At 42.6% G+C, this 27,152-nt stretch overlaps 1 protein-coding gene across 2 annotated transcripts in view; it reads left to right on the top strand.

The window, feature by feature from the left end:
• Positions 1 to 16,342: 16,342 nt before the first annotated feature.
• EGLN1 (egl-9 family hypoxia inducible factor 1) overlaps positions 16,343 to 27,152 on the top strand; it is a 63,183-nt gene continuing 52,373 nt past the window's right edge. For both annotated transcript variants that reach the window (XM_027531122.1, XM_027531119.1), the window contains exon 1: positions 16,343 to 17,610. In XM_027531122.1, the coding sequence (XP_027386923.1) occupies positions 16,738 to 17,610 (873 nt within the window). In that variant the 5' untranslated portion in view covers positions 16,343 to 16,737. The remainder of the gene's footprint in view (positions 17,611 to 27,152) is intronic.

Here is a 27,152-nt window from a genome sequence, read left to right as displayed (position 1 = left end):
AATGAAACAAGATGAATTGGAAGTGGTCAAACAGGAGATGGCAAGAGTTAACATCCATATTTTAGGAATCAGTGAACTAAAATGGACTGGAGTAGGTGAATTTAACTCAGATGATCATTATATCTACTACTGTGGGCAGAAATCCCTTAGAAGAAATGGAGTAGCCCTCATAGTCAACAAAAGACTCCAAAATGCAGTACTTGGATGCAATCTCAAAAACAGCAGAATGATCTCTGTTCATTTCCAAGGCAAACCATTCAATATCACGGCATCCAAGTCTCTGCCCCAACTAATAATGCCAAAGAAGCTGAAGTTGAACAGTTCTATGAAGTCCTACAGGACCTTCTAACACCAAAACAGATTTCCTTTTCATTACAGGGGACTGGAATGAAACAGTAGGAAGTTAAGAGATACATGGAGTAACAGGCAAGTTTGGCCTTGGAGTACAGAAGGAAGCAGGTCAAAGGCTAACAGAGTTTTGCCAAGAGAATGCACTGGTCATAGCAAACAGCCTCTTCCAACAACCCAAGAGACAACTCTACACATGACCATCACTACATGGTCAATACCAAAATCAGATTGATTATATTCTTTGCAGCCAAAGATGAAGAAGCTCTATACAGTCAGCAAAAACAAGACCAGGAGCTGACTGTGGCCCAGGTCATGAACTCCTTATTGCCAAATTCAGACTTAAATTGAAGAAAGTAGGGAAAACCACTAGACCATTCAGGTATGACCTAAATCAAATCCTTTTCCATTATACAGTGGAAATGACAAATAGATTCAAGGGATTAGATCTGATAGACAGAGTGCCTGAAGAACTATGGAATGAGGTTCGTGACATTGGACAGGAGACAGGGATCAAGACCATCCCCAAGAAAAAGAAATGCAAAAAGGCAAAATGGTTGTCTGAGGATGCCTTACAAATAGCTGTGAAAAGACGAGAAGCAAAAGTGAAAGGAGAAAAGGAGATATACCCATCTGAATGCAGAGTTTCAAAGAATAGCAAGGAGAGATAAGAAAGCCTTCCTCAGTGAGCAATGCAAAGAAATAGAGGAAAACAATAGAATGGGAAAGACTAGAGATCTCTTCAAGAAAATTAGAGATACCAAGGGAACATTTCATGCAAAGATGGGCACAATAAAGGATTGAAATGGTATGGATCTAACAGAAGCAGGAGATATTAAGAAGAGGTGGCAAGAATACACAGAAGAACTACACAAGAAAGATCTTCATGACCCAGATAACCATGATGGTGTGATCACTCATCTAGAGCCAGACATCCTGGAATGTGAAGTCAAATGGGCCTTAGGAAGCATCACTACGAACAAAGCTAGTGGAGGTGATAGAATTCCAGTTGAGCTATTTCAAATCCTGAAGATGATGCTGTGAAAGTGCTGCACTCAATATGCCAGCAAATTTGGAAAACTCAGCAGTAGCCACAGGACTGGAAAGGTCAATATTCATTCCAATCCCAAAGAAAGGCACTGCCAAAGAATGTTCAAACTATCACAGAATTTCACTCAACCCATGCGCTAGCAAAGTAATGCTCAAAATTCTCCAAGCCAGGCTTCAACAGTAGGTGATCTGTGAACTTCCAGATGTTCAAGCTGGATTTAGAAAAGGCATAGAAACCTGAGATCAAATTGCCAATATCCATTGGATAATAGAAAAAAGCGAAAGAGTTCCAGAAAAACATCTACTTCTGCTTTATTGATTACACCAAAGCCTTTGACTGTGTGAATCACAAAAAACTGGAAAATTCTTTGACAGATGAGAATACCAGACCACCAGACCTGCCTCCTGAGAAATCTGTATGCATGTTAAGAAGAAATAGTTAGAAATGTACGTGGAAAAATGGACTGGTTCCAAATTGGGAAAGGAGTACATCAAGGCTATATATTGTCACCCTACTTATTTAACTTATATGCAGAGTACATCAGGCGAAACGCTGGGCTGGATGAAGCACCAGCTGGAATCAAGATTTCTGGGAGAAATATCAGTAACCTCAGATACTCAGATGACACCACCATTATGGCAGAAAATTAAGAAGAACTAAAGAGCATCTTGATGAAAGTGAAAGAGGAGAGTGAAAAGTTGACTTAAAATTCAACATTCAAAAAACTAAGATCATGGCATCTGGTCCCATCACTTCATGGCAGATGGGTAAAAAGGAGAAACAGTGAGAGACTATTTTCTTGGGCTCCAAAATCACTGCAGATGGTGACTGAAGACATGAAATTAAAAGACGCTTGCTCCTTGGAAGAAAAGCTATGACCAACTTAGACAGCATATTAAAAAGCAGAGACATAACCTTTGCTGACAAAGGTTTGTCTAGTCAAAGCTATAGTTTTTCCAGTAGTCATGTATGGATGTGAGAATTGGACTATAAAGAAAGCTGAGCGCTGAAGGATTGATGCTTTTGAACTGTGGTATTGGAGAAGACTCTTGAGAGTCCCTTGAACTGCGAGAAGATTGAACCAGTCAATCCTAAAGGAAATCAATCCTGAATATTCATAGGAAGGACTGATGCTGAAGCTGAAATTCCAATACTTTGGCCTCTGATGCAGAGAACTGACTCATTGGAAAAGACCCTGATGCTGGGAAAGAGTGAAGGCAGGAGAAGCGGATGATAGGGGATGAGTGGTTGGATGGCATCATTGACTTGATGGACATCAGTTTGAGCAGGCTCTAGGAGTTGGTGACAGACAAAGAAGCTTGGCTAGCTACAGTCCATGGGGTCGCAAAGAGTTGGACTCAACTGAGTGACTGAACTGAACTGAACTGAAAGAAATGCTGGATCTATTCACAATTATCAATTGCTAAAACAGGTGAAAAGTTGATGAAAAATATTCTAAATAGGAATGAAGCTGGTATCATTTAAATCCAGGAGCCATATTTCATCATGAAACATGAAACTATTAGACATTATGTTTCCAACAGGTGATAAAATAGGAAATACATACCAAGCACTATGACGTATTCTTACATAAAATATAGAGCCTAAATTTAATAAACATTCCAGATCTAACTATCTAAAAAAATAAGAGGAATATCATAAGGAAACAATCAGCTGTAAATTCAGGGAATATTCTACAGTGCAAGTGATATTATTTCTCCAGTAAATTAATGGTATGGGAAAAAATGGCAGGGTAGTAGTTAAATTGAGTAAAAGGAACTTAAGACATGACAGTCAAGTGCAAGGTGTAAACTCTGCTTAGCTCTTAAATAAGATAAAGCAACAGTAGAGAGAATCTGTGAGACAATCATATGAATTCTAATATTTGCTGGATGATGGGTCGTATGAGGAGATTTTCTTAATTTTGGTGCGTCTGATAATGATATGGGGATATGATTTTATTTAAGTCCTTATTGGACATGCATACTGAAATTGAGTATGCTTTATAATACCTTAGCCAGAAAAAAAAGGATAAAATTGGAAAATACTATGAATTAAATGCCAACAAATTGCACAACTAGAAAAAATGGAAAAATTCCTAGAAACTGACAACCTACCAAGACTAAATCATGGAGAAATAGAATATTTGAACAGACTGATTATTTGTAAGGAGACTGAAACAGTAATCAAAAACCTCCCAACAAACAGAAGTCTAGGATGACATCTCCCTGGTGTATTCTAACAAGCACTTAAATAAGACTTATTACCCATCCTTCTCAAACTCTTTAAAAAAAATGAAGAGGAAGGAACACTTTCAAACTCCTTTTATGAAGCCAAACAAAAACCAGACAAGGATATCACACAAAAAAGAAAATTCAAGACCAATATCCCTGATGAACATAGATGCAAAATCCTCAACAAAATATTAGGGAACCAAACTCAGCAATACATTAAAAGTATACATCATGATCAAGTGAGATTTATTCCAGGGATGCAAGGATGGTTCATTGTCCACAAATGAATCAATGTGATACATTATGTTAACAAAATGAAGGATAAAAACCATAAAATCATATCAGTAGATGCAGAAAAAGCTTTTGACAAAATTCAACATCCATTCATGATAAAAACTCTCAAACTGGGTAGCAAGGCAAACATCAGTTCAGTTCAGTTCAGTTGCTCAGTTGTGTCTGACTCTTTGCGACCCCATGAATTGCAGCACACCAGGCCTCCCTGTCCATCACCAACTCCCGGAGTTCACTCAAGCTCATGTCCATTGTAGATGCCATCCAGCCATCTACATCAACATAATAAAGGCTTACATGAGAAGCCCACAGCTAACCAGTCAATCCTAAAGGAAATCAACCCTGAATTGGAAGGACTGTTGCTGAAGCTGAAGCTCCAGTACTTTGGCCACCTGATGTGAAGAGTTGACTCACTGGAAAAGACCCCAATTCTGGGAAAGATTGAGGGCAGGAGGAGAAGAGGGAAACAGAGGATGAGATGGTTGGATGGTATCACTGACTCAATGAACATGAGTTTGAGCAAATCCTGGGAGATAGTGAAGGACAAGGAAGCCTGGCATGCTGGAGTCCATGGGGTCACAAAGAGTCGGACATGACTTAGCAACTGAACAACAACAAGAGTAACAGATAACATCATATTCAATGGTGAAAAGTAGAAAGCTTTTCTTCTAAGATCGGAAACAAAAAAGGAATGCTCACTCTCATCACTTTCATTCAGCAGAGCATTGGAAGTCCTAGCCACAGTAACTGGGCAAGAAAAAGAAAAGGAATCCAAATCACAGAGAGTTCTCTATTTGCAGATGCCATGATATTATGTATATAGAAAACTCTGAAGACTCCACCAAATAACTATTAGAACAAAGAAACCAATTCAGTGAAGTTTCAGGATACAAGATCTATATACATATACATCAGTTTGTTTCTATACACCAATAACAAACTATCAGAAGGAGAAGTTAAGAAAACAATGCCATTTAAAATTGCATCAAAAAGAATAAAATGCTTAGGAATAAATTTAACCCGGAGGTGAAAGACTTATACACTGAAAACTGTAAGATATTGATGAAAGAGACTGAAGAAGATACAAATAAGTGGAAACATGTTCCATGCTCATAAATTGGAAGAATTAGTATTTTCAAAATGTCCATACAACCCAAAACATTCTACAGTTTCAATGTGATCTCTATGAAAATTCCCATGGCATTTTCCCACAGAAATGCTCCTCAGTCACTCACTTGTGTCACTTTGTGTCCCCATGGACTGCAGCACGCCAGGCTTCCTTGTCCTTCACTATCTCCCAGAGTTTGCTCAAACTCATGTCCATGGAATCAGTGATGCCATCCAATCATCCACTTCCTTTCCTGCCTTCAATCTTTCCCAGCATCAGGGTCTTTTGCAGTGAGTCAGTTCTTTCCATCAGGTGGCTGAAGTATTGGAGTTTCAGCTTCACCATCAGTCCTTCCAATGAATATTCAGGATTGATTTCCTTTAGAATTGATTGTTTTGATCTCCTTGCAGTCCAAGGGACTTTCAAGAGTCTTCTCCAGAACCACAATTGCAAAGCATCAATTCTTCAGCACTCAGCCTTCTTTATGGTCCAACTCTCACATCTATGCATGACTACTGGAAAAATCATAGCTTTGACTGGACCTTTGCTGGCAAAGTGATGTCTCTGTTTTTTAATATGCTGTCTAAGTTTATCATAGCTTTTCTACCAAGGAGCAAGCGTCTTTTCATTTCATGGCTGCAGTCACCATCCACAGTGAGCCCAAGAAAATAAAGTCTGTTACTGTTCCATTTTCCTCCCAATCTATTTGCCATGAAGTGATGGGACCAGATGCCATGATCTTAGTTTTTTGAATGTAGAGTTTTAAGCCAACTTTCCCGTCTCCTCTTTCACTTTCATCAAGAGGCTCTTCAGTTCTTCTTCACTTTCTGCCATAAAGGTGGTGTCATCTGCATATCTGAGGTTACTGATATGTTTCCTGGCAATTTTGATTTCAGCCTGAGCTTCATCCAGTCTGGCATTTCACATGGTGCACTCTGCAGAGAAGTTATAAGTCACTGTGCAGGAGGCTGCCATTAGGCCCACTATTGAGCCACCAGGTGGGGGATATACCAACTGCAGCACCATTACACCAAAGCAGTTCTCACACTGTTGTGAAAGTTCTAGGCTTCCCATCCTGGATATCTGACAAAGGGACTGGGAAGCCCCTGGGAATCTGACTTTGAAGGTCAGTAGGATTTGACTGCAGAACTTCCACAGGACTGGGGAAACAGAGACTCTTAGAGGGCACAAACAAAACCCAGTGTGCACCAGGACCCAAGAGACAGGAGCAGTGACCCCACAGGAGACTTCCATAGAAACAGAAAAAAACAAATCTAAAATTTGTGTGGAACCACAAAAGACCCTGAATAACCAAAGTAATCCTGCGAAAGAAGAACAAAGTTGGAGATGTCACAGTTTCTGATTTCAAACTATATTGCAAAGCTATAGTAAACGCCAACAACTAAAAAACAAACAGGCCTTGAGTGAAGGGGTCAAAAGGTAAAAGGAAAACAGATCTTTCCCTGAAATGCGAAACTGTAGAGAAGGAAGTGGCAACCCAGTCCAGTGTTCTTGCCTGGAGAATCCCAGGGACGGGGGAGCCTGGTGTGTTGCTGTCTATGGGGTCACACAGAGTCGGACACGACTGAAGTGACTTAGCAGCAGCAGCTCCAGTCAATTTAACTGTATATCCTTGGGTTAGTTGTTCGGTTGCACAAAGATTGAATTTTCTCTTATGTAAAATGAAAGTCCTAACAACATCGAGAGCATCAAATGAGAATTTGTATGTGCAAGTCCTTTGTGAAGTGTAAAAAACTACATTAAGATTAGTGGGGTGTTTATTTACACAAGCTTTTGTATTCACACATTTTGTGAGAGAAACGGGATTTCAGATGATCTTTGTTGAGTGAGTAGGAGTTAGATTTGCAGAAAAGAGATCAGTCAGCTGTGGGGAAATGGTATGATATAATAATGAGTAATTTAAAAAAAAGAATGAGCTGAGAAAATATTTTAATAAAATAAAATAATGACTAAATATTAATAAGAAGGAATGTAATGGAGGAAAAATCTTATTTTAAACTATGACTACTTTTGCCTCCTGAAGGTGGAGGAAGAGTGTATAAATACCATATGAGTAGGAATATAAATCGCATATCATTTTCTTCCATATGAAAGGGTGAAATTTCAAATTCATCCAGTTCTGGGCTACTCAAGAGAAGTCCCTGAGTATACTGCCTTAGAGATAATGTTAGTGAGCAGCCTGATATCTGAAGGCCAACCCAGAGCCCAGGGATTAAGCTATATAACAAGAAAGTTCCATTTCCTGCAGAGTTTAGTGTGAAGGGTACCCTAAAATGGAGTAGCCAAAACAATGTGAAAAGACTCCCAAGGAGGAACAGAAGAAAAAGACCTTTAAAAAGAGTTGAGTTTTAAAAAAAATTATTTTATTATTATTTTTTAAATATAAATGTATTTATTTTAATTGGAGGCTAATTACTTTACAATATTGTATTGGTGTTGCCATACATCAACATGAATCCGCCACAGGTGTACATGTGTTCCCCATCCTGAACCCCCCTCCCACCTCCCTCCCCGTATCATCCCTCTGGGTCATCCCAGTGCACCAGCCCCAAGCATCCTGTATCCTGCATCGAACCTGGACTGGCGATTTGTTTCTTATATGATATTATACATGTTTCAATGCCATTCTCCCAAATCATCCCACCCTCGCCCTCTCCCACAGAGTCCAAAAGTAATCGAGGGTCTTTTCAGAGCAGAAGAAAGAGAACAAGGAAAAGAGTGAGAACTTTAGATTTATGAGAGCAGAAATTCAGAGTCAAGGATGGTTGTAAGAATGAAAACTGTGCTCCCCCTGCCCAACTTCCCCCATCTTTTTGCTCCTGCTCAGAGATTTGCAGACCCCTAGGGAGGGAACTGGACCTTCCATTTGATGTGGGTAGGACTGTCAAGCATATTTAAATAAGAATGTCTCCTGACAAAGAGATGGGATCAGGGAAAATGTATATAAAAGATGAAAAATACACACAAACATATAGTATTAGCATAAAAACAGACACATAGGTCAAAGAAATAGAACAGAAAGCCTAGAAAGAAACCCACATATATGGTCAATTAATTTATGACAAAGGAATCAAGAATATATAATGGGGAGAAGATAGTCTCTTTAATAAGTTGTGTTGGGAAAATTAAACAGCCACATACAAAAGAATGCAACAGGACTCCTATCTTACACCACACGCAAAATTAGCTCAAAATGGATTAAAAACTTGAATGTAATACCTGAAGCCATAAAACTCTCGGAAGAAAATACGGCAGGGGGGCGTTCTCTGACATTTGTCTCGGCAGTGATTTTTTTGGATTTAACACCAAAAACAAGGCAACGGAATAAAGTAACACATGGGACTGCATGCTTACTAAAAAGATCTGTACAGCAAAAGAAACCATCGACAAAATAAAAAAGCCTTTACAGAATGGGAGAAAATATTTGCAAATCATGTATCTGATATGCTATATATATTACAGAAAAAGAATAAACAATTCAACTAAAAAGTGGGCAGACGGTCTGAATAGCCATTTTCCCAAAGAAGACGTACAGTTGGTCACAGGTATATGAAAAGGTGCCCAACGTCACTGATCATCAGGGAAACATAAGTCAAAAGCACCATGAAATATCATCTCACATCTGTTAGAACAGCTGTTATCAGAGACAAGAAATGCGTGTTGGCGAGGATATGATAAAAAGAGAACCTTTTGTGCACTTTTCATGGGGATGTAAATTGGTGCAGCCACTGTGAAAAACTGTATGGCGGTTCCCCAGAAAAATAAAAGTAGAATTTACAAATGATCTAGCAATTACACTTCTGGGTATTTATCTGAAGAAAAGGAAAACACTACCTGGAAAAGATATGTGCACCTTCGTGTTCATAGCAACATTACATAAAATTACCAAGATAAAGATGCAACCTAGATGACCATTGATAGATGAATGACAAATAAAATGTGATGTATAACTATAAATATATATATGTGAATATTATTCATCCATAAAAATAAAGTATATTTTGCCTTTTACAATAACACTGGTGGACTGCAAGGGCATTATCCTGAGTGAAATGTCAGAGAAGGACAAATACTGTGTGATTCCATTTGCATGTGATTTCTAAAAAACTAAAATAAAAAACTGACTCACAGATACCAAGAAAAGATTAATGGTTGCCAGAAGTGGTAGGTAGAGGGTAGGTGAAATGGTCCAAACCTGTAAACTTTCAGTTACACATAAGTAAGTCTTGGAGCTCTAATGTACAGAATAGTGTCTATAGCTAACAACACTGTATTGCAGGTTTAAAAGTTGGTAAGAGAGCATGAGAAACGCTGGACTGGAAGAAACACAAGCTGGAATCAAGATTGCCGGGAGAAATATCAATAACCTCAGACATGCAGATGACACCACCCTTATGCTAGAAAGTGTGGAATGGAAGAGCCTCTTGATGAAAGTGAAAAAGGAGAGAGAAAAAGTTGGCTTAAAACTTAACATTCAGAAAACTAAGACCATGGTATCTGGTCCCATCACTTCATGGCAAATAGATGGGGAAACATTGGAAACAGTGTCAGACTTTATTTTTTTGAGGTCCAAAATCACTGCAGATGGTGATTGCAGCCATGAAATTAAAAGACTCTTACTCCTTGAAAGGAAAGTTATGACCAACCTAGACAGCATATTCAAAAGCAGAGACATTAGCCAACAAAGGTCTATCTAGTCAACGCTATGGTTTTTCCAGTGGTCATGTATGGATGTGAGAGTTGGACTGTGAAGAAAGCTGAGTGCCAAAGAATTGATGCTTTTGTACTGTGGTGTTGGAGAAGACTCTTGAGAGTCCCTTGGACTGCAAGGAGATCCAACCAGTCCATTGTGAAGGAGATCAGCCCTGGGATTTCTTTGGAAGGAATGATGCTAAAGCTGAAACTCCAGTACTTTGGCCACCTCAATTGAAGAGATGACTCATTGGAAAAGACTCTGATGCTGGGAGGGAGGGATTGGGGGCAGGAGGAGAAGGGGACGACAGAGGATGAGATGGCTGGATGGCATCACTGACTCGATGGACGTTGAGTTTGAGTGAACTCCGGGAGTTGGTGATGGGCAGGGAGGCCTGGCGTGCTGCGATTCATGGGGTCGCAAAGAGTCGGACACGACTGAGCGACTGAACTGAATTGAACTGAAGAGAGTAGATCTTAAAAGTTCTCACCACACACAAAAAATTGTAATTGTGTGGGATGATGACTGTTAGCTACACTTACTGTGGTAATTGTTTCACAAAATGTACACATATTAAGTCATTATATTGTACATCTAAAATGAATACAATTGTCATATATCAATTATAACCCAAAAAAATAAATTTAAATAAAAAGATGAAATGGAGGGAATTCCCTGGCAGTCCAGTGGTTAGGACTCCACACTTTCACTGCCATGGGCCTGAGTCCAATCCCTGGTCAGGGAAACAAGATCTCCCAAGCCACACAGTGCAGCCCTCTCCCCAAAATAAAAGGCAAGGTAGGGAGGCCACAAGAGTATAAAAATGTTGATAATTGTTGAAGCTGATAATTATTGACCTAATTAGGACTGAGGTTGATTATACTATTATCTCTATTTTGGTGTATGTTTATGTTTTTCTACAAAAAAAGTTACAGAAAAAATGGAGCTGTTTTTAACCTGGGATGGTGTAAGTTACTGATTGGGACTACATTAAAAGGTGGTTCAACATTAAGGTAATGTTTGTTAACAGCAAAAACACAACTCACAGTGTAATTACATCAACCGATTATATTTACTCATATTTTATAAATAAATAAGTGAATGAAAGTGAAAATCACTCAGTTGTGTCGAACTCTTTGTGACCCCCTTTGGAATTCTCCAGGCCAGAATACTGGAGTGGGTAGTCTTTCCCTTCTCCCGGAGATCTTCCCAACCCAGGGATTGAACCCAGGTCTCCCGCATTGCAGAATTATAAATCATAATGAGCAATGGTTGTAAAGTTTCACGTTATATTTCCTGAGATGAGATGATTGATTATTAACTGGATTAGTGGGTAAGTTTTAAATCATTAGCTGATAAGGTGGGTGATAGATAAATTTTCCTGCGTATACAGAAAGTCTATCTAAGTATTTTATTTCATAAGGAAACAAGCCCGGTGAGCAGTAAAGCTGGTTCAACTACGTGGAAAAACTCATAGCTCATGTGTGCCACTGGCAGAACCCCCAGTACAGGGAAGAGCAGGTGCTGTTTTCCAACAACACCTCCTTGTGTGTGTCCCGATACTATAGTTAGAAAATGGCTCGAATTTTTAGTTGCTTTTCCCAGAACTCAAAGATCGCTTTCCTGTTTATCTTGGTGGGATGCCTATATTATACTTGTGATTTTTCTGCTCTCTGTAACCTATTAAAACAAGATTGTCACAGATGGGAAAACAAGAGGTCATTAGTTAATAATCAGATGTTTGATTTCCTGAGCAGAAAAGACACTCTGTTGTGCATTTTAAACATTTTTAAAGGAGAAATAGGACTAGTCCCTTGACGACAAAGCCTGTTCACTGGGTTTTCCTCAAGAGTCAACATAGTCGCTCTAAATTCATTTCCTCATTTAACTCTGTCCTTTGCATTTAACCTCAGCTCTGCCTCTTTTTTTTGTTTTTGGAAGACTCTTGTCAGTTCATAGAGGTTACTGCTTTATAGTTTCAGTAAACATTGCCAGAAGAACACAGGAAAACCAAAGAGGTGTTGGTCCAAGTTGGTCTGATATGGTGATGACAGCAGTTCTACTTTTTTAATTCTTCCTTCAATTTTTAGAACAGTTGATTTTGATTAGGTTGGGGGAAGGGAATGAGTTGTACTAATTCCTGGCTTGGGGAAGACACAAGCTCTTGTTCTCCCTGAAGCATTAGGTAACACTTCTAGTGCTACTCACCTCATTGCCTTACTCGTTTCATTTTCTATAAATGGACATAAGAATAGTCCTCATCTCATGGTCATTATAAAGATTAAATGAGTTAATACTTGTAAAATGTTTAGAACAGAGATTTTGGCACAAAGTACCCTCTATAGGGTTTATAACATAAATTCCTGCATGGCAGTGTAGATCTTCTCTATAATATTTGAATAAATGACAACAGCTACATTGTTGGGAGTTCTAGGATCTCCTTGGTGAACAGGTCATTCACTGGCTATTGCATGGTCAGCAGATAGTTTGGTGAAACTTCACTAATTTGGAATGAGTTCACAGATTATTAAACCCGAGTAAGTGAAAACTCTGAAATCACTGATCTTTGCAAATATTTGAAACATTTTATATTCGTTCTACTCATGGAAATGTTGAAAGTGTCACATTTGACTAAGTATCTTCAACATACATACATGTTTATCAACATACATACATACTAAACATACATGTTTAGTTTGTGATTTTGTATACTTAATTGGAACAAAATGAAAGCTAATAAAGGTTTTGATATGGACAGCTATTAAGTAGATATCAGTGAAATATATGGAAAAAGAACACATCAGTTCAGTTCAGTTGCTCAGTCGTGTCCGACTCTTTGCGACCCCATGAATCCCAGCACGCCAGGCCTCCCTGCCCATCACCAACTCCCGGAGTTCACTCAAACTCAACGTCCATCGAGTCAGTGATGCCATCCAGCCATCTCATCCTCTGTCGTCCCCTTCTCCTCCTGCCCCCAATCCCTCCCTCCCAGCATCAGAGTCTTTTCCAATGAGTCAACTCTTCAATTGAGGTGGCCAAAGTACTGGAGTTTCAGCTTTAGCATCATTCCTTCCAAAGAAATCCCAGGGCTGATCTTCAGAATGGACTGGTTGGATCTCCTTGCAGTCCAAGGGACTCTCAAGAGTCTTCTCCAACACCACAGTTCAAAAGCATCAATTCTTCGGTGCTCAGCCTTCTTCATAGTCCAACTTTCACATCCATATATGACCACAGGAAAAACCATAGCCTTGACTAGACGAACATTTGTTGGCAAAGTAATATCTCTGCTTTTGAATATGCTGTCTAGGTTGGTCATAACTTTCCTTTCAAGGAGTAAGCGTCTTTTAATTTCATGGCTGCAGTCACCATCTGTAGTGATTTTGAAGCCCCCAAAAATAAAGTCTGACACTGTTTCCACTGTTTCCCCATCTATTTCCCATGAAGTGATAGGACCAGATGCCATGATCTTCCGTTTTCTGAATGTTGAGCTTTAAGCCACTTTTTCACTGTCCTCTTTCACTTTCATCAAGAGGCTTTTTAGTTCCTCTTCACTTTCTCCCATAAGTGTATGTGTCATCTGCATGTCTGAGGTTATTGATATTTCTCCCAGCAATCTTGATTCCAGCTTGTGCTTCTTCCACCCCAGCGTTCCTCATGATGTACTTTGCATATAAGTTAAATAAGTAGGGTGACAATATACAGCCTTGACGTACTCCTTTTCCTATTTGGAACCAGTCTGTTGTTCAATGTCCAGTTCTAACTGTTGCTTCCTGACCTGCATACAGATTTCTCAAGAGGCAGGTCAGGTGGTCTGGTATTTCCATCTCTTTCAGAATTTTCCACAGTTTATTGTGATCCACACTGTCAAAGGCTCTGGCATAGTCTATAAAGCAGAAATAGATGTTTTTCTGGAACTCTCTTGCTTTTTCCGTGATCCAGCAGATGTTGGCAATTTGATCTCTGGTTTCTCTGCCTTTTCTAAAACCAGCTTGAACATCAGGAAGTTCACAGTTCACGTATTGCTGAAGCCTGGCTTGGAGAATTTGAGCATTACTTTACTAGCATGTGAGATGAGTGCAATTGTGCGGTAGTTTGAGCATTCTTTGGCATTGCCTTTCTTTGGGATTGGAATGAAAACTGACCTCTTCCAGTCCTGTGGCCACTGCTGAGTTTTCCAAATTTGCTGGCATATTGAATGCTTCTTTGAATGCCATAGACCTAATAGGAAGTTTCAAAGATACAGCTGGACTACTTTTTAATATCTACAAAAAATTAAATTTAGAAGAATCAAAGTCTTTGTAGAATAATTATCTTAGTAAATGTGAGAATTGTTAAGAATCAGTTATCATTATTATGCAAAAGGAAGTCAAAGAAGTTTTAGATTTCACTTGTATTGAAATTATTTTATTTTTATAATTCACATACATCAAAATGTTAAAAAAGCTAACTTTTAAAAGCCATTTTTAAGAATTTCTAAATTAATCTATTTGAAATCTTGATTAGTGCAATGGCCAGGGCTCTGCTTAGTCGCTCAGTCATCTCTGACTCTTTGTGACCCCATGGACTGTAGCCCACCAGGCTTCTCTGTCCATGGGATTCTCCAGGCAAGAATACTGGGTGGGTTAACATGCTCTTCTCCAGGGGATCTTTCCCACCTAGGGATCCAACCCAGGAATCCCATGTTGCAGGCAGATTCTTTACCATCTGAGCAATTCCTTTTTCTTCTTTCCCATCCCACCCTACCCGGATCTCTCTCTTAAGGCATTTACTCTGAACTCCAGGTTGTCATTATTTGTTTACATTTCTGCCTCCTGCATTGAACTATATACCTCCTGAGTGTATGTAGAGTAGCTATTTCACTGGTGTGACACTGGACTCTCTGGCAGGCAGCATTCTCCTAGTACACTGCCAGGTTTCTCTGTACCTGGAATTCTCCAGGCAAGAACACAAAGTGGGTAGCCATTCCCTTCTCCAGGGGCTCTTCCTGACCCAGGGATGGAACCTGGGTCTCCTGCATTACATGCAGATTACCACCTGAGCCGCAAGGGAAGCCCAATACACTGTTAAACAGTCGAATCAGTAATATATGAAACAATGACACTTTATTTAATAAAGCTCTGAGAAAAATTGGATATACATCTGAGATAGATCCAAGTATTTATTTTTTACAGAGTTGGATTTTTAGTTTGGTTTGGAATTTGAAGCTGTGGACAAAATACTTACTTGAGTATTCCAAAGGTCAAGCTAATTGCAATTACTTTCACCAGATTGGATCCCCAATATACTGTTTACTTATACAGCAGAATTTAATGACAGTTTTAAGTTCTGTGTAGTTGATCAAGAGTTTTTGGATTCAGACCAGTTTTTCTAAAAATATTCTATAAAGTGAATTATAATTCCTTATGGTCTTCTGCTTTTAACCTCACACATTTCAGCTCTTGTGTTGTTCATCTCAAGGACTGCTGGAGTTACCTGCAGTCTATTCAAATGATACACAAGTCTAACACAGCACTTCCCACATTAGCATGTGCTCAAAAGACTGTAAAAATCTAAATCACAGCCCTTTTTATTCTAAAAATAAATGGCAGGCAGAAAGAAACACCCTTGGCTTATTTCTGGTAAGGTTTTTATGTTCTATAAAAGAAAGAATTGTATTCATCAGCATAGCAAATATTTTAGTAACATATTTTTGTTTAAGAAGTCGTAAATGTAGTAACGCCCGCCGCCCCCATCCACTTTTCAGGAGTCGTTGCAGCAGTCTGAGCTTCAGTGCCTGAATGTGGACACTGAAGTGAACATTGATTACCTTAATTAACCAGGTAGCCAAACATTTTTTTCACGAGGTTTTAAACTCGGCAAGATTTCACAGGGCTTAAAAATGATTTTTTAAAAAAATCACACTTCAGTACCTTTAAATTTGGCTCAAAATGGGCGCAGGGGCTTGGGTTGACACCACACAGGTTGACACCATACATTTTTGCTTTTAACCATTCCAGGCCTTCTTGAAATACAATACACCTTGTTTTACATCTTGTTTACAATACACCAAGGAAAAGGAGCCTTGGAATCTTGCAGAATCTGATTCCTGGATTCAGTTTCAGTTCTGCGTGACCTTGGGCAAGTTTCTTTACTTCTCTGAATTTCCGTTTCCTCCGACGCGACTCGACGATGGCAACAGCCACCTTGCAACCTAGTCTGGAGCGCGCCTGGAACACACCCAGTTGGTCCCACACAAACAGCAGCCATATTAAGGCCGCCCAGCTCCGCGGCGATTCCGCGGCCGCGCTCTGCCCAGCAGGTGTAGGCACCGTGCGGGGCGCGGGCCCTGCTGCGGCGGCGCGGCCCCCACCCTTCCGCCGCTCGCAGGCCTGCCCCTCAGCGTCCCAGGCTCGCTCGGGGCGGGGTCAGCGGGGGCGGGAGGGGGGCCGGAGCCGGCTCTGAGGCCCGGCTGGCCGAGTGCGGGAGCGCGGAGGCGGCCCCGGCGCCGCCCGGGCCCAGGCGCGAACGCGCGGCGGCTGCTCCTTCGGCCCTCCCCTCGCCCTGCCCCGCCCCCCGCCCGCCCGGGTCGTCGCGGGGCCGTGGTGTACGTGCAGAGCGCGCCGAGCGAGTGGCGCCCGCACGCCCTGCGCTGCTCCGCCGGCCGGGCCCGGCCGCCCGGAACGCTGAGGCGGCGGCGGCCAAGGTGGCGGGTCTCGCGCGCCGGGCCCGCGTGCCCGAGCGGAGGTCGCCGTCCGCCGCGCAGGCCGCGCTCCCTCAGCCCGCGGCAGTGATGAGGCGCTGAGGCGGCGGCCGGCGCTGCGCGGCGCGACCAAAGGACGAGGAAGCGGCCGGGCCGAGGGCGCGGGCGCCGGTCTCCTGAGGCGAGGGGCGGCGGGCGCATGGCGCAGTGACGGCCCCTGCTGCTCCGCCCGCTCCCCGGCCCCAGGGTAGGCCGTCCGGCCGCCACCCCTCCTGCTCGGCCGCCGCCTCCACTGCCGCCGCAGTCGCCGCCATGGCCAATGACAGCGGCGGGCCCGGCGGGCCGAGCCCGAGCGAGCGAGACCGGCAGTACTGCGAGCTGTGCGGGAAGATGGAGAACCTGCTGCGCTGTAGCCGCTGCCGCAGCTCCTTCTACTGCAGCAAGGAGCACCAGCGCCAGGACTGGAAGAAGCACAAGCTCGTGTGCCAGGTCGGCGAGAACGTTCCTGCCCCCGGAACGGGCGAACAGCAGCAGCCGGGCCCCGCGCCGCTGCCCAGGGCCACCGGAGCCAGGGAGGCCAGGAAGGCGGCGCCGCGCCGGGATCGAGCCGTCGAGACCGCGGGCCCGCGGGCCCCCGGAGACGCGGCCAAGGCAAAGGCGAAGGCCAAGCCCACGGCCGACCCCGCGGCGGCCGCGTCCCCGCCCCGCGCGGCCCCGGGTGGTCAGGGTCGGGTAGCGGCGGCTGCCGAGGCGGAGCCCGCGAAGGAGGACCTGCTGTCCCGCTCGTTGCTTAACACGCCGGGCGACGGGCTGAGCCACGGCGGTGGCCTGCGGCCCAACGGGCAGACGAAGCCGCTGCCGGCACTGAAGCTGGCGCTGGAGTACATCGTGCCCTGCATGAACAAGCACGGCATCTGCGTGGTGGACGACTTCCTCGGCAAGGAGACCGGGCAGCAGATCGGCGACGAGGTGCGCGCCCTGCACGACACCGGCAAGTTCACGGACGGGCAGCTGGTCAGCCAGAAGAGCGACTCGTCCAAGGACATCCGAGGCGATAAGATCACCTGGATCGAGGGCAAGGAGCCCGGCTGCGAAACCATCGGGCTGCTCATGAACAACATGGACGACCTGATCCGTCACTGTAACGGGAAGCTGGGCAACTACAAAATCAATGGCCGGACGAAAGTAAGTGTGTGCTAGGGGTGGGCGCGGGGCGAGGAACGCAGTTTGTGTGTGTAAAAGGGATTTCCTTCTTGTGCAGCAACCCGTGGAGAAAACGGATATCATCCACCTACTACCGGTTCACGCACTTGGTCTAATTGTCTGGTCTTCTGTCTAAATTTAGGCTCCCCTTGAACGCTGCTGTTTTGTCTCCTCCATTACACTGTTTTAGTCGCTTCAAACGTCGCAGGAGTTGTAGCCGCGCGATGGGGATTATCGGAGTGCAACCCAGAGCAAGTGCTGGGTTCTACCTCCGGCTGATGTTTGCATCGGCTCTTCAAGTCCCCATGCGCTTTGAACCACTCATCAGACTCTGGCTTACACAGTCCAAGGTTGTGTGTTTAGTTAAGAATCTGCCAGCTGACCACAAAAAGGTACATTTAAAATAAGCATGTAGGCCAAAGACTCCTTGCATTCAGGAAGAGCTTGGCTTCTCCCCTCCCCCTCTTAGAGCTCGCATCCATCTCCCTGTCCCTACTCTTTTGAAACCCATTACTTAACAGGAGAAGAAGTATTTCCGTTTTCAGACCTCTCTGTGTAGGTAGGTTACATTTTTAGCATGGGTTTCCTTTATTTGCTTTTGTTAGTATAATCCCTTCTGTTGAAAAAGAACTGTTTAGCTTTCTGGAAAAAATACGGAATTGGATCATGAGGGAGGGCTCACTCTAACGTCTCAATTTGATGAAATCTCTTTGTTTTCTCTTGTAGATTTTTCCCTAACAGATTCTTTCATTCCTACCTGGTCTAATCCCTCTTCCCTCCTCAGTGCAGTAAATGATAAACTCTTTCCTTCTTTATACTCTCCGTTTGACTCCCCAGGTCTTAGTCTTTTCTTTGTATCCAGTTCCACTCCAGGCCACTCTACTCCACCTTCTTCCACCATCCATCTCTGTCCGATATTGTGAGTTTGAGGAGATTGTTTAAAGAGGTCATCACACGTGGGTGTTTATACACAGACACTGAATCTTCCCAGTAGTTCTTTTGTGTGTGTCGCATCATCTGTTTTGGCAGTCATTATGTGTGATTCAAGGCTGAGCATAGGCAATAAGGAAAGTTCTAAACATGAAAATTCGGTGAGAAAATACAATATAAAGTCGAATTTGTGAACTGCTGCTTCGCTGTTGGATGAAGGCACACGTCTTAATATCATACAGTCTCAAAGAAAAAAGTTGAACGCTTACTAAACTTTAAGCTGGAAGGAAAAAAGGGCCTGATTAAACCTCAACTTTGGTCTTTAATGAAATTTTCATTTATATGCATGTATATTTTTCAACTTTATTATGGACCAAATGTGAATATAGTCATGAACTCTAGAGCAGGAGCAGCTTGAAGGTGTATTAATGTAACAGTGCAAAACTGACCCAAGTATGTATGTGGTTGGGGCACAAGCTTAATGTGAAGTCATGAAAAAGATAGTGTCCTAAATCTTCCTTGAGCTGCTTTCCTTAGTTAATTTAGCTTTCCAAATTAAGCTAAATCCTCTTCTCTCCGATCTTCCTGTTTTTAACTGTCCTTCTCAGGGAAGGAATAGCAGTCAGCCCAGCTGTTACAAAAGTGTCTCCTAATGGGAGGCTGTTAGAAAAGAGCTACCCCCTTCCTGGGAGTGCTTGTGGCTGAAGGGCCATTGAGGTTTTAAATCACCTGACTACACAGATCATGTGAAGGAAGGATGGATTTTAAACTCTTGAGATTTGATCTTAGGCTTGCTTACCTTAATTTTAGAGACACAGTTTCAGGATCTGTGAATAGTCTCAGGGACTCCCTTTCATTGTACTTCTTGGATGAGAGAGGTTTTGGTAATCTTGTTGGTGTGTGATTTTAAGCATTCCTAAAAGAAATTGAAGATGCTTACTTTCAGGAATGGGAAGGTAGTCAAAGTACCAGCCACCATATAATTAGCACTTAGTGTTCTGTTACCAGATTAGGCTCAATACAGACATGGTCGCAGTAATTTTAATCCTATGAAGTAGGTAGTATTATTCTTACTTTATGTTTGAGGATGTTTTAGCTTCTAGCTGGTGAAGACCTACCACTTAAAATAACCTAGCTGGGATTCAAACTTAGGTCATTCAGACATCAAGCCTGGTGCTTTTTCTATCATACTGGATATGGGGAGGATATTAAATGAGAAGATACAGATTGCTTAGCACACTATTGGAACTAAAATTTGGTGTACATATTTTGTGAGAGCATTAGCCTTGTATGTGAATAATTGTAGTTTATATTAGCACTATATAAACAGTTTTAATAGGTGACTATACAGTATTTGTTTCAGGTAGTGACTGAAAAGCCAGTTAAATTTATCTGCCTCATCATGCTTATTTCAGTATCTCTCTCTCTCTTTAAAAAAAAAATTAGTTTTGGCTGTGCTGAGTCTTCATTGCTCTGCGGGCTTTCTCTGGTTGTGACGAGTCGGGGCTACTCTAGTATTCATTGCTGTGAATTCGCTTGTTGCAGAGTATGGCCTCTGGGGTGCGCGGGCTTAGTTGACCCATGGCATGTGGAATCTTTCTAGACCAGGGATCAAACCTGCATCCCCTGCATTGGCAGGCAGATTTTTTAACCACTGGACACCAGGGAAGTCTGTTCGGTGTAACTCTTAAGAGAGGCATAATATATATGGGTGCTGGATATTCAGAACGAATAACAACAACAATTTGATTGCAAGAGAGGGTCTTCAGTTAAGTATTTTATTATCCTTTACAACATTATGGTGACTCTGAAAGGTACTTGCCTCGAATATGTGGTATTTTTCTCAGATTTTCACAGCAGCTCTGTAAAATATTTAGGTTGTTGGTGTATTATACCTGTTTATAGATTAGAAAAGTGAGCCTCAGAAAAGTTAGGTCATTTGTTGGAAATCCTGCAGCGTGTGTGTGTGTGAGTGAGTCTCTCAGTTGTGTCCGACCCTTTATGATGCCTTGGACTGTAGCCTGCCAGGCTCCTCTGTCCGTGGGATTCTCCAGGCAAGAGTACTGGAGTGGGTTGCCATTTCCTTCTAATCCTGAAGCATACCAGGACTTAAATTCAGGTTTTCTGACCAAGATTTTATATTCTTCATTTACATTATCTGTTCTGTATGGTCTTTGTATATGTCAGGGCGTGCTGATGAGATGATGTATAACTTATAATTGGCTGTGGCTCTTTTGGTATTTTTTTCAATGTCTCCCAAGTTTCTGCTTCCGGTATGCTTATCTGGCCACTGTTTGTCCAGCTACTTTAAAAGAGGACTGGAAGGGAAGGATGAAAAAAGTACAGGAACATGAAGGAGAAAAAAAGGAACATGATGGTAGTCACTGAGTTCCAGTTTCCATTTTCTCTGGTCCTTTCTTGGGATTTTCCTCCTTTCTGCCCTTAAACTGCCCTTTAATCCTTTAATTAATGGATTTTAATGCTTTTTCATACCCTTTCTTTCGTCAAGACGACTTGCTGTGGTGTCCAAGAGGAGGGAATCATGGCCAGCTGATTGTGAAGGGTAATGTTGTGTGGGCTACAAGAAATCATAGGTTCCTTTAACTTGTGGGGTAGAGGAAGAATAATTCAGAGGAATGCAAGTCCTGGGGAAACGAGGAACTGTTCAGTAGGAGCTTCTTAACCACTATGAAGGAAACCATTTGCCTGTTAAAATAAAACTGCCAGGATCGTATACGTATTTTTCTAATTTTGTCTAAAGCTTACTCTAAGGAATGATAAAACAAGACCATTAACCAGCAGATTGTATTCCTGAGATTTTCCACCAGTCCCACAATTAATTGGGCAGCTCTAGCTGATGATGGCACCCCACTCCAGTACTCCTGCCTGGAAAATGCCATGGACAGAGGAGCCTGATAGGCTGCAGTCCATGGGGTTGTTGAGGGTCGGACAGACTGAGTGACTTCACTTTCACTTTTCACTTTCATGCATTGGAGAAGGAAATGGCAACCCACTCCAGTGTTCTTGCCTGGAGAATCCCAGGGACGGGGGAGCCTGGTGGGCTGCCGTCTATGGGGTCACACAGAGTTGGACACGACTGAAACGACTTAGCAGCAGCAGCTGATGATGGCTTTTAGAGCAAAGGACCGACCTGATCCTTTATCATCACTACCACAGAGATGTGGTGTCAGTCCTTTTAGATACTACAAAGAAAACCAAACAAAACTGCAGTGTATGGGCTCAGTAGTTGGGGTTCCCTGGCTCTAGAGCGTAGACTTAGTAGCTGTGGTGCATGGGCTCAGTTGCTGTGGGGAATGTGGCTTCCTCCTGGATCAGGGATCAGTGTCTCCTGCATTAGCAGGCAGAGTCTTTACCACTGAGCCACCAGGGAAGCCCCTGAAAGAATAGTCTTAATAGGTTATGACAAACAAGTTCAACTTTGTAGGAAATAGTTTTGTATGGTGAAGTAGTTTACATATAGGGTTCAGTTCAGTTCAGTCGCTGAGTCGTGTCTGACTCTTCGCGACCCCATGAATCTCAGCATGCCAGGCCTCCCTGTCCATTACCAACTCCCGGAGTTCACTCAGACTCACGTCCATCGAGTCAGTGATGCCATCCAGCCATCTCACCCTCTGTCATCCCCTTCTCCTCCTGCCCCCAATCCCTCCCAGCATCAGAGTCTTTTCCAGTGAGTCAACTCTTAGCATGAGGTGGCCAAAGTACTGGAGTTTCAGCTTTAACATCATTCCTTCCAAAGAAATCCCGGGGCTGATCTCCTTCAGAATGGACTGGTTGGATCTTCTTGCAGTCCAAGGGACTCTCAAGAGTTTCTTTAATTCTAAAGGAGTTTCATTTTAAATTAACAGATTGTTGTTTAAATGTGTATAACTCTTCCCTTATCTACTATCTAATAAGCCTCAGAAACGTCCTGAAACACCTTAGTCACCCAGGAGGAGGCCATCTGAACTCAGAAGGATAGTGGACTTTGTGCTGCGATGACACCTGGGTTGCATCCTGGATCTGCCAGTGTTTCTGTGTCCTTGAGCCAGTTGCTTAAGCTTTCTGAGCCTCAGTTACTCCATTTGGAAAATAGTGTTAAATGATGCCTGCCTTTTCTGTCTCTCAGGCTTCCTGTGAGGAGTGTGTATAATCAAGCCTGTAAAAGCACTTTTTAAATTGTAAAGCACTATGCAAAACTCTTTAACTTTTCTTATTAAAAAAAATTTCTCCTTTTCTGATTTCTTTCTTTAAAAGAGTTCTGTGCTTTTCTTGTCTTTCCCTCTTTAATAAGCTGGAGGAAAAAAAGACTTAGAATGATCACCCATTTTTGACTTCCCCCTACACACACACACACACACACACATACACACACACACTCTTTTTTAAAGAGAGGAAATAAGTCCCGGAGAGGTTAAGTGACTTGTTCAAGGTCAGAGGGCTGGTGAGTGACAAAACTGACTGACTTTTTGACTTACTTCATTCTTGTATCTGCAACTTGATGCCACATCTCCTATAAAAGTTAACTATTCCCACTTAACTAATTTTGGCGTGTTTTGTGCCATTTTTGAGGCTATGCTTGAACATTTATGACTTCCTTCTCCCTTTTATTCCCATCACTCTACGGTTTGTTTGGCTTATCTTATAGTCTAGTTAAACTTTCCTCCTCTCTCTAACTCCTCCCTGACCGCCCTAGGTGTTCTTTATCCACCTCTTTTTTTTTGCTCTGCTGTTAAAGCCGTTTTCCCTGAAGCAGGCCTACTGTCTCTCACTTCCTTAGTTGGAACTGTCTTCCTGCTCTGTGTTTCTGATTTATGTGTTCATTCTCTGCTTTCCTTTCCCCCTTTTCCCCTATCAGGCATGAAATCTGTCTTTGTTCATCTTCTAGCACGTTTTCTGAAGCCTGAGCCTTCCCAGTATGCCTTTGGATTGATGTTATCAGCTTAGTTGTTTTTATTTAATTTTTCTCTTTAGGCTTTTAAAGCAGCACCCACTGTTTCAGTCTGCCTTTCATTTGCACACATTCCTGGACAGCGTTTCATAGATGCATTTTAATGCTGCATTTGTATTCTACCTCCCTTTCCACTTTGCCCTGTGTCTGCACTTGAAACATTGTTTGTGACTACAGGATGGCCTTCAGATCATATTGAACCATATTCATAGCTTGTCTTTGACTCTTTCTGTTCCAGCTAAAAACTTTCCATTCTAAGAAACAGTTAAAAAAAAAACTGACAAATGATTAACCAAAGTCTTCCCTTACTTTGGTTTGTTTCATACCGTATTTCTTAATCCAGACTCTTTATTTTCAGAACCAAGTCACAGTTTTTATTTCTTTTTTAAAAGCGTGCTTATTTCTTTTTGGCTGTGCTGGGTCTTGGTTGTTGCACCCGGGCCTTCTCCAGTTGTGATGAGCAGGGGCTTGTTGTAGCTGCGGTGCGTGGGCTTCTCACTGTGGGAGTTTCTCTTGCTGGGGAGCACAGCTCTAGAGAGAGTGCTCAGCAGTTGCGGTGCAAAGCTTCTTTGGTCCGCAGCATGTGGGATCTTCCCAGATCAGGGATTGAATCCATGTCCCCTGCATTGGCAGGTCGATTCTTAACCACTAGACTCCTAGGGAAGCCCCACAGTTTTATTTCTGAAGAGCTTGGATAGTATCTGTACCCTTTGTCTGTTTGCTCATAGAAATCACTATAAAATTTTCTTAGGTTTGGATTTTTCATTTTCTTTATTTAGTGTCCCCAGTCCAGTTTCTTTTCCAAAGCAAAATACATGTACTCTTGGCTCCTCCTTGTCATATTCTCTGAGTCCCGTCTTGATAATCTTTTCATTTGTTTGTTGATTCACCAGATAATATGAAGTAAGTACTTTCTATGCACAGGTGCTATCCTCAGGGCTAGGAGTACCTGAACAACGGGAACAAAAATGCCCCCATTCTCATGGAGCGTAAATTCCCCTTGAGGTGTGGGGTGGGGAGAGGGAGTTAATAAAGAGATGTGTAAGTAAGTACATGATATGTTAGATGGTAAACATTAAGACAAGAAATTGAACCGGGTAAGGACTGAGTGATGATCAAGGCGGGTATTTTTTTACGTAGGATTGGTTAAATGATATATTTATAAAAGACTTGAATGAGGTGAAGGGGGCTGGGTTCTAGGGAAACATGGGAGAAGAACATTCCAAGTAAAAGTATTAAATAGCCAGAACAGTGACCCTGACGTGAAACGTGCTTGGTGTGTTCAGAAAACAGTGAGGAGAAAGTCACTGCAGTCACAGTGGAGGGAGAGGGGGAGGGGGCATGATAGACGTGGTCAGTGAAGAGGGGGCTGGGAAACAGGGTCATTTATGGAATATTTCGACTCTAAGCCATGGCGAGAGCCCTGGGTTCTATCCTGGGTGCTGTGGAAGGCCACTGGAGAGTTTGTTCTGGAAGATCTTGGTGGCTGCTGTGTGAGAGTACACACAGAACCAGGAAGGAAATTCTTGCAGTAGCCTTGGCTCTAGGAGGTGGTGGCTTTCGTTAGTAGCTGCAGACCTGCGAAGAATTAGTTGAATTCTGGGTATATTTTGAAAGTAGAGTCAGTGAGATTTGTTTATGGATTAGATGGAGGAAGGAGAGAAAGGAAGGAGTTGAGGACGTCTCCAGGTTTTGGCTTGAGCAATTGGAAGGAAATAATTACTGTTTTATCTTGCTCTGACTCTCCTGCATTTCTCCTCTTGCCCCACTTTTTAACCTTCCATTTATAGCAGAAATTGTTGACACTTATTTCGCAGCCAAAGCCAGAAGAAAAAAGTTCCATGCTCTACTCCACATTCCTTTAAGCTGGCTGTGCTCACTGCTACCGCTGCTGACCTCCCAGCGCCATCCTCCCCTTTCCAGAGGCTTTCTGGCATCTTCACCCTGTGCTCCACGTGCCCGCCCTGGGGCTGCTGTGGGATCCTTGCAGGACGTCTTGAGGTGCTTCTGGTGCTGTCCACAAGTAGGGTTGTGCTCACTCAAGATGGCTTGTAGATACAGATCCACATAAAAAGAATTGTATAGATTCTGAAATTTAGGGAAAATTGTAGAAAATTGGATGGTTCAACGTGAGAGACAAGCATGCTGCTGCTGCTGCTAAGTCGCTTCAGTCGTGTCCGACTCTGTGCGACCCCATAGACGGAAGCCCACCAGGCTCCCCTGTCCCTGGGATTCTCCAGGCAAGAACACTGGAGTGGGTTGCCATTTCCTCCTCCAGTGCGTGAAAGTGAAAAGTGAAAGTGAAGTCGCTCAGTCGTGTCTGACTCTTAGCGACCCCATGGACTGCAGCCTACCAGGCTCCTCCATCCATGGGATTTTCCAGGCAAGAGTACTGGAGTGGGGTGCCATTGCCTTCTCCGGAGAGACAAGCATAGATTTAGATTAAACTTCAGAATAAAATTAGGAACAGAACATCTTCATTTAAGCCTGCTCTTGGAAGTAAAGTCACTGTAGAAAATTGAGGGAGAATGACCATAAAATATCAAAAGTAATTCCTGATATATTGGTGCAAACAACTATTTTCTGCCTTTTTGCTTCCCTTCTCTCTCCTCTCAGTACATTTGTGAGTTCTTTGACTGCTTTATGCTCCCACAATTCAGATCTTCCACATTCCTTTGCATCTAGCTTAAGTCCCGTTCCCCATCCCCGTTGTCTCCCTCAACTCTGAACCTCCATTGATCTTGCTTTTCTCAAAAACTTTATATATCTTTTATTCCTGAAGTATCTTCTTCAGAAAGTTCTAAGGACAAGGTACTGTTTTATACTCTTCTGTCTTACACAAGACAGAAAACCTTTCATTGTTCTTGTTATTTATTACTCACATGTTAACATTCAGTGAATTGCCCTCAACCTGTACCTCTCTCCTCTGCTGCCCCTCTTTCCATGTCATCTGACTACAGTCAGACTTTTTGAAAGTCTATGAGCATTTTCAGCCTATTGTGGTCAACTCTCCTTTCTATGCTTACTATGCTATTTCTAGTCCCTATTTTCCAGATAAAAATAACCCAGGCCAACATGGCCTGAACTATTTTTAACTGCAAGTACTGGGAGAAAGTTCTGAAAGTGAAATGAAGTTATAGCCACTGTGGTAGAACCCTACACATCCATGAATCTCATGGGGAAAGGCATGTACATCTCTCTTCCTTCAACCCCCAGTGAGAATCCCCAGGGAACATGTGTCACTTTAGAACAAAGCTACATAGTAGACGTGACATTGAAAGTGACCTGTCACACGCTCCTCTTGAAGCTTGTGCCTAGCAAGCTGACACAGAGCTCATCATGTTTATACCATGGGATTGATGTGCAAAATAAGTTTTTCAAGAGCAAAATTATCATAGTTTTGATTTGGTTTTAGTATTTGGTAATTTATTCAGAATTTCGGATCACATTAAAGGAGGTTTAAGAGTTTTTTTTTTTAACAAGAGAAGGCATGAGTGAGTTAAACAAGATGAGAAATATTTCTTTATGATCAGAAAATCTGTGGGTTTAGCCACGTTCGTGTGTTTAGTCAGCTTCGGGGAGACGGTTGATTTGCTTGTGTTAAAGGGGGCGGTGCACATGATAGAGACTGTGCGGTATAAAGGTC

This window comes from Bos indicus x Bos taurus, chromosome 28, assembly GCF_003369695.1.
Source record: "Bos indicus x Bos taurus breed Angus x Brahman F1 hybrid chromosome 28, Bos_hybrid_MaternalHap_v2.0, whole genome shotgun sequence".
In the NCBI taxonomy this organism is placed as follows: Eukaryota; Metazoa; Chordata; class Mammalia; order Artiodactyla; family Bovidae; genus Bos; species Bos indicus x Bos taurus.
Note: the sequence above shows the minus strand (reverse complement) of the source record. Positions and strands in the feature narration are given on the sequence as shown.